Source organism: Heptranchias perlo, chromosome 9 (assembly GCF_035084215.1).
Source record: "Heptranchias perlo isolate sHepPer1 chromosome 9, sHepPer1.hap1, whole genome shotgun sequence".
NCBI lineage: Eukaryota > Metazoa > Chordata > Chondrichthyes > Hexanchiformes > Hexanchidae > Heptranchias > Heptranchias perlo.
This window is the reverse complement of record NC_090333.1, coordinates 63481912-63499144: the sequence shown is the minus strand read 5'-3', so window position 1 is coordinate 63499144 and position 17233 is coordinate 63481912. Positions and strand designations below refer to the sequence as shown.

Genomic DNA, 17233 nt, shown 5'->3' with positions numbered 1-17233 from the left:
GGGCATAATCTGCAGTTTGGTTGTCAGAGAGGAAGGTTGGACATGTCTATCTGGGTGCGTTTGTTGGAGATGCCATCTTTCAAGTGAGATGTTAAACCGAGGCCCTGTCTGCTCGCTCACGTAGACATAAGAGATCCTGTGGCACTATTCAAAAAAGAGCAGGGGAGTTCTCTCAGTGTCCTGGCCAATATTTATCCTTCAACCATCACTAAAACAGATTATCTGGTCAGTCATCTCATTGCTGTTTGTGGGACCTTACCATGTGCAATTTTGGCTGCCACATTTGCCGACATAACAACAATGATTACACTTGAAAAGTAATTCATTGGCTGTAAAGCACTTTGGGCTATCTTAAGGACATGAAAAGCACTATAAAATTCAAGTTCTTTCTTTCTTTGACAGCCTGTGTATTCCTCTCATGTACCTTATACCTGTTTTGGCATTTTGTATATGTACAAAGAATGCTGTTTGTATTAATTTATATCTGTTATCTTATAGATCATGTTTAATGTTACATTCAGTGGAAATTTCAGCATTAGATTTAATAGCATCAGTCAAAATCTAGGATAAAAAAATAACAGAAAACTAGAAAGGTAAGTGACTGTAAAGAAATGATAATGTCCCTGTACAAATCACTTTCTTAAAAGATTCAAAATATGTATTGGTGACTGCATAATCTAGTATTCCATGGCTAATGCATGAATTACTCTTCAGGTTTATTATGTTAATTAAACTTAACAAACTCCAAACCAGTTTAGAACTGCTTTTCATTGAAACCATGAAACATTACTCATCAATTGCAGATCTATCTACTCATGCCAAGAATGTATAGGACAAATTGCAGGTCAGGTTACACATTATCAGACCTACAGGTTATATATATTGTGAAATTTATTGGGAAATGTATATGTTTGTAATGTTAATGGGGAGGTGGCATTCCGAATTTCACTAGACTTTTTTGTCAGATCCACTTTAACAGACTTAGCAAATTTATTGGCAGCAACCTTCATTTTGTTTACATAACTCATTATGCATGATCCTATCAAATTTTATTGATGTTGACTGTGATTATGAAAGGCATCAAAGATTAGGGGGATAAGTGGGAGGCAGTCCTGGCTGCAATCGTATTGAGAGTGTTGTTTATGGAATGCAACTGTTCAGAGTTGACTTTTTTTTAAAATTCATTCTCAGATGTGGGTGGCACTGGCAAAATTGGCGTTTATTGCCCATCCCCAGTTACCGTTGAGAAGGTGATGGTGTGCCACCTTCTTGAACCACTGAAGTCCGTATAGTAAAGCTACACACGCATTGCTGTTAGGTAGAGAGTCCAGGACTTTGACCCAGTGACAATGAAGGAACAGCAATATATGTCCAAGTCAGGATGCTGTGTGATATGGAGGGGAATTTAGAGGTGATGGTGCCCCATGCACCTGCTGCCTTGTCCTTTTAGGTGGTGGTGGTCACGGAGTTTGGAGGGGCTGCTGAAGAAGCTGCAGTGCATCCTTTAGATAGTTCACACTGCAGCCACTTTACGCCAATGGTGGAGGCAGTTCTGCTGTAGTGACTCTTCGTTATCCGGCCCCTGCAATGGTAGGCTCCCTCTTATGGCCAGCATCCTGCCTTGATGCGGCAAATGAACTCTGACCTAGGAAAATGGGTTGGGGCATTCTCGGGGTGGTGGGCAGAAGCCCTGCCACACTGTGACCCCTCCATAAAGAAGAGAATCCAGCTCTATAATGCACTAATGAGTTTTGGTAAGTACAAAAGAGTGGGACGTACAATGCATCCAGCAGCTCCTCACTATTCATTCTGATCATTCCAAGTATTTGAAATTTAAAAAATAATACTTATCTATGTAATTTTTTATTTGAAATGGAACTAAACTACACAAATTGTAGTAGTTCTGGTAGCATCACTCTGTTTAGTTGTGGAATCCTCTCTAAATATATAAAACAATAAATGTGGTATATTTATTACAATATATTGTTTATTTCAATAACAGGCACAAGATGTGGTGGCACAAGGTCTGAGAAATGGCGACTAACTGCTCACAAAGAATTAAAGATTCAGTTACTGAATGAGTGACATTTACAGGATAGGTTCTTCTATAACTGTTAAATATTACTTATTTTGTTTTAGAATTAATGTAAACATGATTACCTAATCCAATTATACTGCAACATCTTAAGACTATTTTTAGAATAATCAACTGCATATTATAATTTGTATAATTCAAATTACTTTTAGAATATTTTAGGGAATTTTTTTTCATTTTTAAATAATTGTGTTAATTGCTAATGATGGAAAATGTTATTCTTCAAAGCACTGTGAAATGCTCAAATGCTCAAGTCGCTTTCTCGGTCATATTTCCTTTAACTGTGTCCTGCAGTGTTACTACTTTTATTGTGAGTCAGTGATTAGTATATTGTGTGTTCGGCATTGTATCTGCAATGCATGAACAGGATCATTTAATATCTAATTAGAAATAGCAATTATAATGTATAAGAGTGTTAATGAGGATAACATTCACAGCAGTGGAATTAGTTTCAATACAATAGACATAGAAATGGTACAATAGGATATTATTTTATGCTGCAATTATTTTTTCTGGGATTCAATTCATGTTATTGCATGTGAAATCACTGCACACAATTGATTTTATTGCAACACTGCAATAAATAAATATATATTAAAATACAGCAAACAAATGGCTGGAGTCTGAATGTTTTGTTGAAAATAGTAATCGGACTGTTACTATGTTAGTGCCTAGTGTTCAATAACTGCTATCTTGAGGGTTGTAGCTTTGAAAAGATCATTGCCCTGGCCCAGAATAGATGTAGATGGTTTGGATTAGACATTTATAACGACAACAACTTGCATTTATATAGCACCTTTAACGTAGTAAAACATCCCAAGGCGCTTCACAGGAGGGTTATAAAACAAATTTTGACACCGCCACATAAGGAGATATTAGAACAAATGCTTGGTTGAAGAGGTAGGTTTTAAGGAGCATCTTAATGTAGAAGGGAAAGTTAGAGAGGAGGAGACACTTAGCCAGGGAATTCCAGAGCTTAGGGCCTAGGCAGCTGAAGGCACGGCCACCAATGAAAATTGGAGGATTGGAGGAGCCCAGTGATCTCGGAGGGTTGGAGGGCTGGGGGAGGTTACAGAGATAGGAAGGCACAAGTCCATGGAGGGATTTGAAAACAAGGATGAGAATTTTAAAATCAAGGCATTGCAGGACAGGGAGCCAATCTGGGTCAGCGAGCTCAGCGGTGATGGGTGAACAGGACTTGATGTGAGTTCGGACACAGTTATAAACTTGAGCTCATCCAACAGTTTTGGATGAGCTCAAGTTTATAACAACGTGGAAGGTCGGCCACGAGAGCACTGGAATAGTCGGAGGTAGGACTATTCAGAGGACAATTAAAGTAGTCCCAATACAGAAATAAATTATAACTTCTCAAACAATTTAAATTTCCACAGTGATTGTCCCGATCATCTGCTGTAACTTCAGTGGATGATCTACAGAAACTCCAGAGAAATAATGTCAACACCGTTTCTATGGATTTTCCGCCGAAAATATGGCAGATAATTGGGAGAACCCCATGGAAATTCAACCCCTATGTGTGGTATAAACCTGGACAGTTACTTTCCGATTCCTTTCTAACATTGAATTTCAATGGTCTTTCACTTAACAACAATCAGATCAATATTGGTACAGGTCACACTCTTCAATCCCATCTGAGGGTCACAATCTCCAACATGTATGCACTGTACTGCACTAAAAGTAAATTTGACTCACTTCATGGGCCATTGCCAAACCATATGATTTGAACAAGAGATGACTTAAAAGTTGTTGAACTGCATTATGTAAATAGTGCATACTGCAGCCACAGTGCACCAATGGTGGAGTGGATGGATGTTACTCCAGTAGCAGGGGAACCAATCATGCAGAATGCTGTGTCCTGGATTGGGTAGACCTTTAGTGTTGTTTCAACCTGCACCTATCCAGGTGAGTGATGAGCATTCCATCACATTCCTGAGCCTTGTAGAGGTGGAGAGGCTTTGAGAGGTTAAAAGGTGAGCTACTCATTTCAGAGTGCCTGTCCTCTGCCCTGCTCTTGTAGCCATGTTGTTGATATAGCTGGTCCAGTTAAGCTTCTGGTCAATGGTGACTCAGGATTTTGATAGTGGGGTCTCGGCATCGGTGGTGCTGTTGAATGTCAGGGGAAGGTGTTAAGGCCCTTATTCAAAATGGTGATTGCCTTGTGCTAATGTGGTCTGAATATTACCTCCCACTTGTCAGCTCAAGCCGAGATGTTGACTGGGTCCTGCTGTGGGCTGCTTCATTATTGTTGGAATTGTGAATAGAGCTAAACACTATGGAGCCATCAGCAAACAGCTGCACTCCTGACATTACGATGGAGGGAAGGTTATTGATGAAGCAGCTGAAGATAGTTGTGCTGAGGAATTCTTGCAGTGATGTCCCGGGGCTGCGATGATTGGCCTCCACTAACCATTCACATCTTCCTTTGTGACAGGTAAGTCTCCAGCCACAAGAGAGTTCTCCCCTTGCCCTCTGATAACCTCAGTTTTATGAGGGCTCCTTGATACTATAGTCAGTCGACTGCCTTGATTTTGAGGGTAATTACTTCACCTTTCCTCTGGCATTCAGCTCTTGTATCAGTGCTTGGATCAAGACTGTGATGAGGTCACGTTCAGGCATCTAATATCATCAATGGGAAGTACTGGGACAAGAAAAAAATAGACTACACAAAAAGCACGGTTGACCCATCAATAAATCTGGCAGCAGTTGTAATTGGTTTTATTCAGCATTTTATACTGGAGTATACGTCTGGCTGTGCATTCACAGTGAGTCGGGGATAGTGTAGACTCAGTATATATGGGGCTGGCATGTCAGTCCAGTGTTTTGGGTGGCACCGATGAGGCCTTGAATTTGGAGGATTCCTGCCACTCTGTAAAAGTGCTGGGCCCGCCACTGCTGCTCTTCATTTGAGCATGCAATGTATTCGTTCACTCATGCAAACATTTACCGGCTGGCTTCAGAGGTGCAACGCAAAATGACTCTAACAGTTGACATCCATGGCACCCTGAAAGAAGCCAATGTGTTAGAATTGTAACACAGTAGTCACTTCCACCACTGGCAGGGCAGTGCCAGTCCGAGAGGTCATTTGGAGGTCTTCTTACAGGATGTGACACAGATCTGCTACCATCTCCCTGGTGAACTGTAATCTCCTGAGACAAAGCTCATCTAACATTACTAGGGAAATGATAGGGTCAATTTTGACTGTTCCTGCCAGGTGGGAAACAGTCAGCAATGGCACTGCCACCCGTTTTACACCTGCTCAATTTTCCTTTCCATTGAAGCCATCATCTTCGGGCCCTGCCACAAACTCCGTGCCCTTGCCGCTGATTCCATCCCATTCCCCGGCCACTATCTCAGGCTGAACCAGACTGTTCACAACCTTGGTGTCCTATTTGAGCTGAGCTTCCGGCCCTATATCCTCTCCAAAAACAAAGACCTCCTGCTTCCATCTCCATAACACTGCTTGCCTCCGCCCTACCTCACACCGTCTGCTGCTGAAACACTCATTGATGCCTTTGTCACCTCAAGAACTGACTCTCCTGGCCAGCCGACCTCCCATCATCCACCCTTTGTAAACTTCAGCTCATCCAAAATTGTGCTGCTCAGAATCTATCTCGCGCCAAGTCCCACTCACTGTTCTGCATTGGCTCCCAGTCCCCCAGCACCTCAAATGTAAAATTCTCACCCTCCTAGTTAAAGCTGTTCATGATCTCGCCCCTCCCTATCTCTGTAACCTCCTCCAGCCCTGCAACCACCCCCACCCCAAAACTCACCATTCACCTGACTCTGGCCTCTGGGACATCCCCGCTCCCCCTTCCGACATACCTTTGTGCCTTCAGCCAACATTTTGCAATTCTCTCCATAAACCCTTCTTTCTCTCCACCTCCTTTTTAATCTGCCTTTTTAAGATCCTCCTTAAAAGGCTGTTTTGGTCACCCCTCACAATGTCCCCTTCTTTGGCTCAGCATCCATTTATTTGATCATGCCTTTGTGAAGCACCTTAGGACGTTTTTCTGTGTTAAAGGTACTATATAACTACAAGTCGATGTTGTTGAAAACCTTTTTAACTTTGATCGTACTCAAGGCATCAAGACTACCAGGACACAAAGGTGCTTCAGTTTCACAAAGATTTCACCACTTCACAACATGCAATAATATAATTCTCAAAGTAAACATCACAAACAAAACAACAGCTTGTAGCAAAATCACAACTGCACAACACACATTTGTGTGCAGCTGCTGCCACATCTCTCAGTTCCAACTCAGAGGCCCCGGTATTAATGGGGAGGTGGGAGAGCGCGGGGGGAAGCCCAGCAAGGCCAGGGACGCGGAGGTCCTGCCAAATTTAATGGCAGGACCACATTATAATTTCTTTTCTTCCATTTGCCGCCCAGCAGCCGGACAAATTGACAGGCTGGCTGGCTGCCAGGGGGGAAAACCAGCGGCAGGGGCCTTCAGCCAGGGACCCTTGGGGCCGGTTATCGGCATTGGCAATCGCGGGCCAGGCATCAGATCGGGGGTAGGGGGGCGGGGGGGCTGGGGGGGAGATCGCCGGGCGTGGCAGAGACTAGAAAGAGACCACATTTGGCAGGAGGGAGGTTTACTCAAGGAGCCGGGGGGAACACTCCTGCTCCTCCTGGCCCACAAGGAGTGCTAGAAAAAGCACGTACCTTGTGGATCCGGCCGCTCCCGCCTTTCTTTCGCTGCTGGGTTTCCCGAGCCCTCAGAAACCCAGCCGGCAGCAATTAATTTTACCCAATTGCACTGTAGGAGCCTGATTTAAATACGATAATGAAGTTTCGTTCCTCTGAAAGACGGGACACTCACATGCCTCGTTACCCGCTGCCATAAAAATGGCAACGGGCACGGACTTGTCAGATTGGGGGCATATTCCCCATTTTTTAGGGTTTAACCCCCCCTCCCCCGACCTCCTCCCACCCGTTGTGGGGGTGTGTTAATATCGAGGCCAGAATCTCAGAGTCTTTTGTAATATGGCATTACTCAGTGCAGCTTTGAAGATTTCAGTACATGAAACTTATACAATGAAATAATAGTCGGCAACCTAACGTTTCCAGTTGTGCAAAGCATCGAGGAGCAGATCTGACCTCTATCCTGACAAACTCACTACAACTCTCCTACAAAATTAGAAAATTAGTATTGGTAGCATCAGGAACACAATCTTCATTAGTGATTTCATGCTATCAGGTTACAAGTTTTTGCTTTGGGAAAATATGGTTTCTTTTTTTCAGATTCTGTTAACAGATATGAACATATTTCACATTTAAAATCGCACAATCCAAACCAGTGAAGTGTTTCCTCCCTTTGCGTTACAATTGAGTCAGAGCAGATTTGCCTATGAAGTAATTGGTCAACATTTTTTCGTAACATCACAAAATCCAATACTAAACAAGCACAGAGCTGAATAACTAGTTAAAAAATGATTTGAAATATTGGGCCAGAATTTGCTGGAGTGGGGCATCTCGCGGCCTGGCTCATTAGTTCGACTTTTTCCCTCACCCTGCAGCTCGAAACATTTTTGCACTGCAAGTTGCTGGAAGTGCGAGTTGATAAAAGGTGTGGCGAAGGCAAACAGGGGATCGACGGAGAAGGAAAGAGTGTGAATTAGAGTCAAATCAGGGGCAGAAAGAGAAATAAAGAGAGAGAAAAAAAAGACAGAAAAGTATGAAAAAAATTATAACATTTTAAATTTAAAATTCAAAAATCTTTAACAACAATTTACTACACGCAAGAATCAGACTCTACAGTTTCAATTGTTCCCTTTCTGGGCCGAAGAGGTCGAGTGGCATTGCAGGAACATAAATCTCCTCCTTAAAAAAGGTACTTACGTTGTTAATTACCAGCACTATCTGCGGCGAGTTTAATTGGTAATTAACGTGCAAATGCAGCAATTTCTTGAAACTCACTGGGAGTTTGAGGGCGAGCTGCCGTTTTCAAGAGGCTAACGGCGGAGCAGCACAAATCGTCCAGCAACTTGTGGCAATTCCCAATTCATGGGGTATCTCTTCCTCGCCACAAGTTGCTGGATGATTTGCACGTTAATAACGGCATTAAACTCGCCATTATTTTGGCAGCAAATTCTGGCCCAAAATCTTTTTCCTTCTTCAGAGCCCATTAACTGCTTCAAATCGATTTCTTACCAGTTCCAGCAGTGTAAATGAGGAAACAACTAAATTATCTGAAATGGATTTAGCAGTAAATTATTAACCAAATGTCAGCTTAAAGTCGTATTTAAACTGTGCTTAGTCGAGACAGTGGAGGTTGGAAACTCTAAAACCAGTTGTATTATTCTGTGTACACAGTTTCACATTCAGTCATTTATGTTTCAGGCATTTTGAGTTGTTCAAAAACTTTAGCACAAAATGTCACGGTGGGAATGATATTGTTGAAAAAAATTACAGCAAAATGTTTCTGTAGTCTGTAAGTTCAAAGCCATTTTTGACGTGGTCTGTGCAGTTAGTACCCGATATAAAAATGTAATAAAAATGGAAAGGGCTAAAATCACTCAGCAGGTCAGAGAGCACCTGTGGAGAGAACAGACAAAGTTTACCGTTTCAGACTTGCACCCTTCCTCAGAACAGGAAGATATTACAGAATAATAGGATTTAAAAAGAAACAGAATAAAGGGAAGGGGGAAGAAGAAGAAAAAAAGGACACAGGAAAAGGAATAAAATGACCTGTAAAATGCTTAAGTGGAAAATAGGAGCTGGTTAAATGGCAGAAGTGATATTAGCATGAGACAGTCGGGGGCATAATGAGAGAAACCAAAGGAGCTCTGGAGCCCCAACAGTTTTTACTCTGTGGAGATCCAACTGTCTCTCAGAGCTCTGATTGCTGAAAAATTGAAGGCCTGTGAGGAAGAAGGGAGGATGGGAAGAAGAGAAAGATTGACTCAGATTAGAGACTGATGAGAAACAGCAGCAGTGTTGCGTTCTTGAACTGGCAGAAAAACACATATCAGCAAGTCGCTAAGTGTGGGGACAGATCATTTAGACCATAATATGGCTGGAAAAAAATTGTTAAATCTAATTTGAAATCAGATTTAAATTAAGAAGATTGTATTGATTATATTACTAGAACTTCTCCGTTAATGGAGCAAAGAAATTTGGACCGAACATCCAACATCAACACTGGGTGGTAAAGCATCACAGCTTTGATGGAGCGTGCACACTGATGGTGCGTGCACACTGATAGAGAGTGCACACCGATGGAGAGTGCTCACCAATGGAGCGTGCACACTGATGGTGCGTGCACACTGATAGAGAGTGCACACCGGTGGAGAGTGCTCCACTGATGGAGAGTGCACACCGGTGGAGAGTGCTCACCGGTGGAGAGTGCACACTGATAGAGAGTGCACACCGGTGGAGAGTGCTCCACTGATGGAGAGTGCACACCGGTGGAGAGTGCTCCACTGATAGAGAGTGCTCACCGGTGGAGAGTGCACACTGATAGAGAGTGCTCACCGGTGGAGAGTGCACACTGATAGAGAGTGCACACCGGTGGAGAGTGCTCCACTGATGGAGAGTGCACACCGGTGGAGAGTGCTCCACTGATAGAGAGTGCTCACCGGTGGAGAGTGCACACTGATAGAGAGTGCTCACCGGTGGAGAGTGCACACTGATAGAGAGTGCTCACCGGTGGAGAGTGCACACTGATAGAGAGTGCACACCGGTGGAGAGTGCTCCACTGATGGAGAGTGCACACCGGTGGAGAGTGCTCCACTGATAGAGAGTGCTCACCGGTGGAGAGTGCTCCACTGATAGAGAGTGCTCACCGGTGGAGAGTGCACACTGATAGAGAGTGCCCACCGATGGAGAGTGCACACTGATAGAGAGTGCACACCGGTGGAGAGTGCTCCACTGATGGAGAGTGCACACCGGTGGAGAGTGCTCCACTGATGGAGAGTGCTCACCGATGGAGAGTGCACACTGATAGAGAGTGCACACCGGTGGAGAGTGCCCACTGATAGAGAGTGCACATTGATAGAGAGTGCCCACCGATGGAGAGTGCCCACTGATAGAGAGTGCACACCGGTGGAGAGTGCCCACCGATGGAGAGTGCCCACCGATGGAGAGTGCACACCGATGGAGAGTGCACACCGGTGGAGAGTGCTCCACTGATAGAGAGTGCTCACCGGTGGACAGTGCACACTGATAGAGAGTGCACACCGATGGAGAGTGCTCACCGATGGAGAGTGCTCCACTGATAGAGAGTGCACACCGGTGGAGAGTGCTCCACTGATGGAGAGTGCACACCGGTGGAGAGTGCCCACTGATAGAGAGTGCTCACCGATGGAGAGTGCACACTGATAGAGAGTGCTCACCGGTGGAGAGTGCACACTGATAGAGAGTGCCCACCGATGGAGAGTGCCCACTGATAGAGAGTGCCCACCGATGGAGAGTGCCCACCGATGGAGAGTGCCCACCGATGGAGAGTGCACACTGATAGAGAGTGCACACTGATAGAGAGTGCTCACCGGTGGAGAGTGCACACTGATAGAGAGTGCCCACCGATGGAGAGTGCCCACTGATAGAGAGTGCCCACCGATGGAGAGTGCCCACCGATGGAGAGTGCACACCGATGGAGAGTGCTCCACTGATAGAGAGTGCTCCACTGATAGAGAGTGCTCACCGGTGGAGAGTGCCCACTGATAGAGAGTGCCCACCGATGGAGAGTGCCCACCGATGGAGAGTGCACACCGATGGAGAGTGCTCCACTGATAGAGAGTGCTCCACTGATAGAGAGTGCTCACCGGTGGAGAGTGCACACTGATAGAGAGTGCACACCGATGGAGAGTGCTCACCGATGGAGAGTGCACACCGGTGGAGAGTGCACACCGATAGAGAGTGCACACCGATGGAGAGTGCTCACCGATGGAGAGTGCACACCGGTGGAGAGTGCTCACCGATGGAGAGTGCACACCGATGGAGAGTGCACACCGATGGAGAGTGCTCACCGATGGAGAGTGCACACCGATGGAGAGTGCACACCGATGGAGAGTGCACACCGATGGAGAGTGCACACCGATGGAGAGTGCACACCGATGGAGAGTGCACACCGATGGAGAGTGCACACCGATGGAGAGTGCACACCGATGGAGAGTGCTCACCGATGGAGAGTGCACACCGATGGAGAGTGCACACCGATGGAGAGTGCACACCGATGGAGAGTGCACACAGATGGAGAGTGCATACAGATGGAGAGTGCACACAGATGGAGAGTGCTCACTGATGGAGAGTGCACACTGATGGAGAGTGCTCACAGATGGAGAGTGCACACTGATGGAGAGTGCTCACCGATGGAGCGTGCACACAGATGGAGAGTGCTCCACTGATGGAGAGTGCCCACCGATGGAGAGTGCCCACAGATGGAGAGTGCTCACCGATGGAGAGTGCCCACCGATGGAGAGTGCCCACCGATGGAGAGTGCCCACAGATGGAGAGTGCTCACCGATGGAGAGTGCCCACCGATGGAGAGTGCCCACCGATGGAGAGTGCCCACCGATGGAGAGTGCCCACCGATGGAGAGTGCTCACCGATGGAGAGTGCCCACAGATGGAGAGTGCTCACTGATGGAGAGTGCACACCGATGGAGAGTGCCCACCGATGGAGAGTGCCCACCGATGGAGAGTGCTCACCGATGGAGCGTGCTCACCGATGGAGAGTGCCCACAGATGGAGAGTGCCCACCGATGGAGAGTGCACACCGATGGAGAGTGCCCACCGATGGAGAGTGCACACCGATGGAGAGTGCACACCGATGGAGAGTGCACACCGATGGAGAGTGCTCACCGATGGAGAGTGCCCACAGATGGAGAGTGCCCACAGATGGACAGTGCTCACAGATGGAGAGTGCTCACTGATGGAGAGTGCTCACCGATGGAGAGTGCACACCGATGGAGAGTGCTCACCGATGGAGAGTGCCCACCGATGGAGAGTGCACACCGATGGAGAGTGCACACCGATGGAGAGTGCTCACCGATGGAGAGTGCACACCGATGGAGAGTGCTCACCGATGGAGAGTGCCCACCGATGGAGAGTGCCCACCGATGGAGAGTGCACACTGATGGAGAGTGCCCACCGATGGAGAGTGCTCACAGATGGAGAGTGCTCACCGATGGAGAGTGCTCACAGATGGAGAGTGCCCACCGATGGAGAGTGCCCACCGATGGAGAGTGCCCACCGATGGAGAGTGCCAACTTCGAAATTGTAAAACATTCTCATTTGGAATTTCCACAACAGTTTGCGCCATTTCTCCAGCTGATCAAAGCTGTCCTTAAAAGGGACAGCTGCAGGCTGCTGTGGAAACAGATATGTCTTTGTTTTGCTTCATATTTTGTGGGCACAGGAGTTGCCCACAGCCAGCCTGTATGTGCCCCCTCTCCCCAGCCTGTCTATCGCCTCACTTCCCATTTATCATTGAGCTTCAGATTGTCAGAGTCTGGACTTCCCGCCATTTCTGCCCACCTGGGAGCTTCCTGTGAGCGCTGGTTTAGCGTTCGCAGTTTGGTGGGAATATGCAGATGAGGCCTGGCCATCAAAATGGCTCCGTGCTTTCACCAGGGACATGGACAAGTGGTGCAATATCACCATCTGCCCAATGTTAAATCGCCTTCCTCATCTCTACACATAACTCAAGGCCACAAATTAGGAAGACAAACATACATTATTGCCTCTGGCCCACTGCCCAAATTTTAAAAATCCCTCCAAACTAGTTCCACTCCCATTCAAAGTTCCTGCCAGCCCAGCCCACTCAACTCCTCCTATATTTATTTATCTCTACGAGTCTGGCCCTCAGCCTAAGTTATATTTATTTGAATTAATTAATTCTTTTTATAATTTGCTCTTGAAACACCAGTCACATTTATTGCCTTTCATAATAGAGGTTTCTATTCTGATCAACAAGGATCAAAGCAATTTGTGCTCCTTGATTAGGCCCAAAGCTTCTCCATCATCTACAAGGTTCAAACCAGGAGTGTGATATGATGCTCACCACTGGCCTGGAAGCATACAGTCACAACAACACCCAAGACGCTTGTTTGGCGCTCTTGCCACTGGATTCATTATTCACCCCCTCCACCACCGGCATGTTGTGGCTGCAGTATGTACGATCCGCAGTATGTACGATCCACAGGATGCACTGCAGGAACTCACCAAACTTTCTTCAAATTGGCTGCCGCGTTTCCTACATTACAACAGCGACTACACTTCAAAAGTACTTTGTTGGCTGTAAAGCACTTTGGGACGTCCTGTGGTAGTGAAAAGCACTATATAAATGCAAGTTTTTCTTTCTTTGAATATACTCAATGACTGAGCATCCATAGCCCTCTGGGGTTGAGAATTCCAAGGATTTACAACCCTCTGTGTGAAGAAATTTATTCTCATCTCGGTCCTAAATGGCCGACCCCTTATCTTGAGACTATGACCTCTAGTTCTAGACTCTCCAGCCAGGGGAAACAGCCTCTCAGCATCTACCCTGTCAATCCCTCTAAAAATCTTATACATTTCAATGAGATCACCTCTCATTCTTCTAAACTCCGGAGAGTATAGGCCCATTCTACTCAATACATTATCAGTGAAGTGTTGGAAGGGTCAGGAGGTGAGCCAATCATTGCAGGGTACTCAGATTGTGCCCCGGTCTTGGAGCCACGATGTTGATATGACTGGAATATGGGATTAGAGTAGACAGGGCTTGATGGCCGGCGCGGACATGATGGGCCGAAGGGCCTCTATCCGTGCCGTATAACTCTATGACTCTATGACTGGTCCAGTTCAGCTTCTGTTCAATGGTGACCCTCAAGATATGGATGATGGGAGACCTGATAAAAGTGGTGTTGTTGTAAATCAGGGGGCGTGGTTGGACTTCATTTAGTTGGAGACAGTTATTGCTGGGCATTTATGTGATAAGCTGCTGAATAATCGGAGGGGTTATAAATAAGCCTGAACACTGTGGAATCATCAGCTAACAGTCCCTGTCCAGACGGAGGCCCATTGATGAAGCAGCTATAGATAGGCCAAAGACACCGCAGTGAATAACTCCTGGGGGTGCAATGATTGGCCTCCAACAACTAACCCCACCTTCCTGTGTGTCAGAAATGACTCCAGCCACTTAAGGGTTTTCTCCTTGATTTCAACCTAGGGCTTCTTGGTGTCATTCGCAATCAATGCTGCCTTAATGTCGAGGGCCATTACTCTCACCCACGTCCTGAGAACAACTAAAAAATATTAGGGATGGACATAAATACACATTTGTTACCAACTCACCAAAGAACAGAAACAAACTCTCACTATTTACAGTGAAAACCTTCCTTAATCTTGAAAACCTTCTTTACCTACTCCATTTCAATGAGTAAATTCTTAATTTTTCCAAGCCTTTCTTTATAACTACAACCTCTCATTCCCAATATTATTCTCATGAATCTTCAGTGTACTGTTTCAATGGCACAAATATTAATACTTTAATGGGGTTCCCAGAACTACTTGCAATACAACTGTGGCCTAAACACTGTCTTGTACAAATTAATCATCACTTGCTTGCTTTTACGTTCACTGCAACTCTATATAGAACCAATATTCCCATTAGTGTTGTGGCTGATGTCCAACCTGTATGAAATTTTAAAAATAGGTTCTTTAAAGTGAAGAAAAAATACAAACACCATGCCCAGATATGCAACTAACTCAAGTCACTGTACACGAAAACAAGAGAAACAAGCTATATTTATATTTCAAATTCAGTTTATTTTGCTGTTTCATTGATGACAGTCTGATGAGTTCCTAAGTTAGACAAGATTTTTATGCTGAAGTGATTCACGACACCAGCTTACACATCTGAAAAATGCCAGCACTGTCAAGTTTACTCAATTATAATCATGACACAGTAATCTATTTAAAAAGGGAAAAAAAATCTGTTCTCTTCAGTTGTAAAACAGATAAGCAAACTAACAAAAAAATTAAATTTATGCTTCCATATCTCGTTCACTAGATGCAATGCTAACCTGTGGTTGTCCATCTGTTGTAGAGAATGGAGACACAATTGCTAAGGTTAGACATGAGTATAGGCACGGTGATAAAGATACATGTCATTGTCAGAGTTTGTGGGCTAGAAATTGAGCCGTCTAGCGGCCGTTGTGTCAGCGTTACGCAGCCCCTTGAAGTGCCAAGGTGGTTTCTTGACTGCACACGCTTGTTGCTAGCGTGACATGCGCCAGACGCCATCTTGGTATAGGTATTAGAGCGTGCACAAATACTGAACACCGGCTGCATGTAAAGTGAGGAGAAAATGGATACAATCAGTGTGCAATGCTGATTTAAAGTGATAGACACCATTTTGGGACTTAACGTTCAGTCTTAACCACGGCCATCTGAACATGTCTTAGAGTGCCTGGAGGACCCCAGAGCAGCACTATTTAAAGGTACCACGCAGGATTTACAGGTTAGTTGCTGGATTATTGCTTTTGGCTGCTGATGCATTTGTAACTGTTTTTGGAGGTCTCTTATACTTGAATACTATGACGAGGGGACATAGCCTAACATTTGGAGCCAGGACGTGCAGGAATGAAGGTAGGAAACGCTTCTACATGCAAAGGATGGTAGAAGTTAGGAATGCTCTTCTGTAAATGGCAGTTGATGCTAGCTCAATTGTGAATTCTAAATCTGAGATTGATAGATTTCTGTGAACCAAGGGTATTAAGTGATATGGAGCTGAGGCTGGTATATGGAGTTAGGTCACAGATCAACCATGATCTCATTGAATGGCAGAACAGGCTCGAGGCGTTAAATGCCACTGCCACTTGTTGCCTCCTGTTATGCGCCACCTTCTCCTGCAAGCAAGCGGGACGTGTGTGTGGGTGATGTGCCTGTCATGGTTGAATAGCTGCCAGTGTGTGTGGCCTGTGACTTGTGGGTGTAACAGTGGTAATGTGTAAGGGTGAGAGGAGGCATCTGATTGGAAGAGTTGAGTACTGATTGAAAGAGTTTGTTGGTATGTGGGTGATGGGGGGTGTAGTGCATGGATCAGTGGATGCGGCTAGTGGTGTAGTTGGTCGGAGGTGCCACTTGACAGTTGACCTCACTCACCTGTCAGGTAAGTACTCAGGTCGGACGAATGTCTCGTCCTGCCTGCACAGGAAGCACCAGGCGCGGGTTAATCACGGATCGCAATACTCGCGCCTGGTTTTGGGGGCTAACCGATTTAACCTGCGTTATGTTTTGAGAGGAGCAAGTGAAGTTAAGTGTATTAGTGGGAGAATACTATACAACGGCAGATTGCTCCATCTCTGGGGATTAGGGTGGATCTCAGTCCTGCCATGAAGAGCATGTGGCTCCTTGTGGCTAACCAAGGATTGGTTTGGATATTGGTAATGTACAGTTCCTTCCTGGTTTTCTGGCAGAAGGAAAAATGTAGCAACAGTAGCATTAGGAAATGGGAAAAAAAGTTCTTTGCTTGCTTTTTCCCTTGGAAGCTGTGCATATGCTACTAATTGCATCATCACAAGCATGATAATAAATCAAACAACAGCGCTAATAGACAACAAGGTGAAAACCACCATAATTTTGAATCTATTTGTTTTCTAGTTCCATAATTTTTGTGATCATTTCAGAACCATAAAACTAAAGTGGTGGCTATATAAAATATTTGCAATTTATATGTAGTGTGAATGTCATTAAACTCCATTGTGAAGATGAATAAACTGTATCGGAGAGCAGTCCAAGATATTATTGCAGACACAAGCCCACCTACCTGGAAAAGAAAATAGCTCAATGTAAACTGGAAATGGGTGTGGTTTTAGGTGCCGTCTTATGAAAACAGCAAAAGACTCATTCAGCTGAGAACCTTTTACTCTCATTATTAAACATGATTGTATATTTAAAACATTTGCCTATTACCTGCTGGTAGCAATGACATTATGACAGCAGCGATTATAAAACTCATTAGCAGTCATATCTTCTTCTGCTGCCAAGGAATTGAGCATGACTATGATTTTCATGTCATTTAAAACTATATTCAATGCCCATTTTCTCCTGTTGTATTGGGACTTGTGATAATGTATAATTTTTCAATGAAATCTCAAGTTACATTTTCTACAACAAAATACTTGCACCAATCA

General features: G+C 45.1%; 1 protein-coding gene across 1 annotated transcript in view; it reads left to right on the top strand.

Moving 5' to 3' along the window:
• LOC137325047 (complement factor H-like) overlaps positions 1–2671 on the top strand; it is a 94796-nt gene extending 92125 nt beyond the window's left edge. The window contains exons 16-17 of the mRNA XM_067989747.1: positions 499–593; positions 2003–2671. Of these exons, the coding sequence (XP_067845848.1) occupies positions 499–570 (72 nt within the window). The 3' untranslated portion in view covers positions 571–593; positions 2003–2671. The remainder of the gene's footprint in view (positions 1–498; positions 594–2002) is intronic.
• The last annotated feature ends 14562 nt before the right edge of the window (positions 2672–17233 follow it).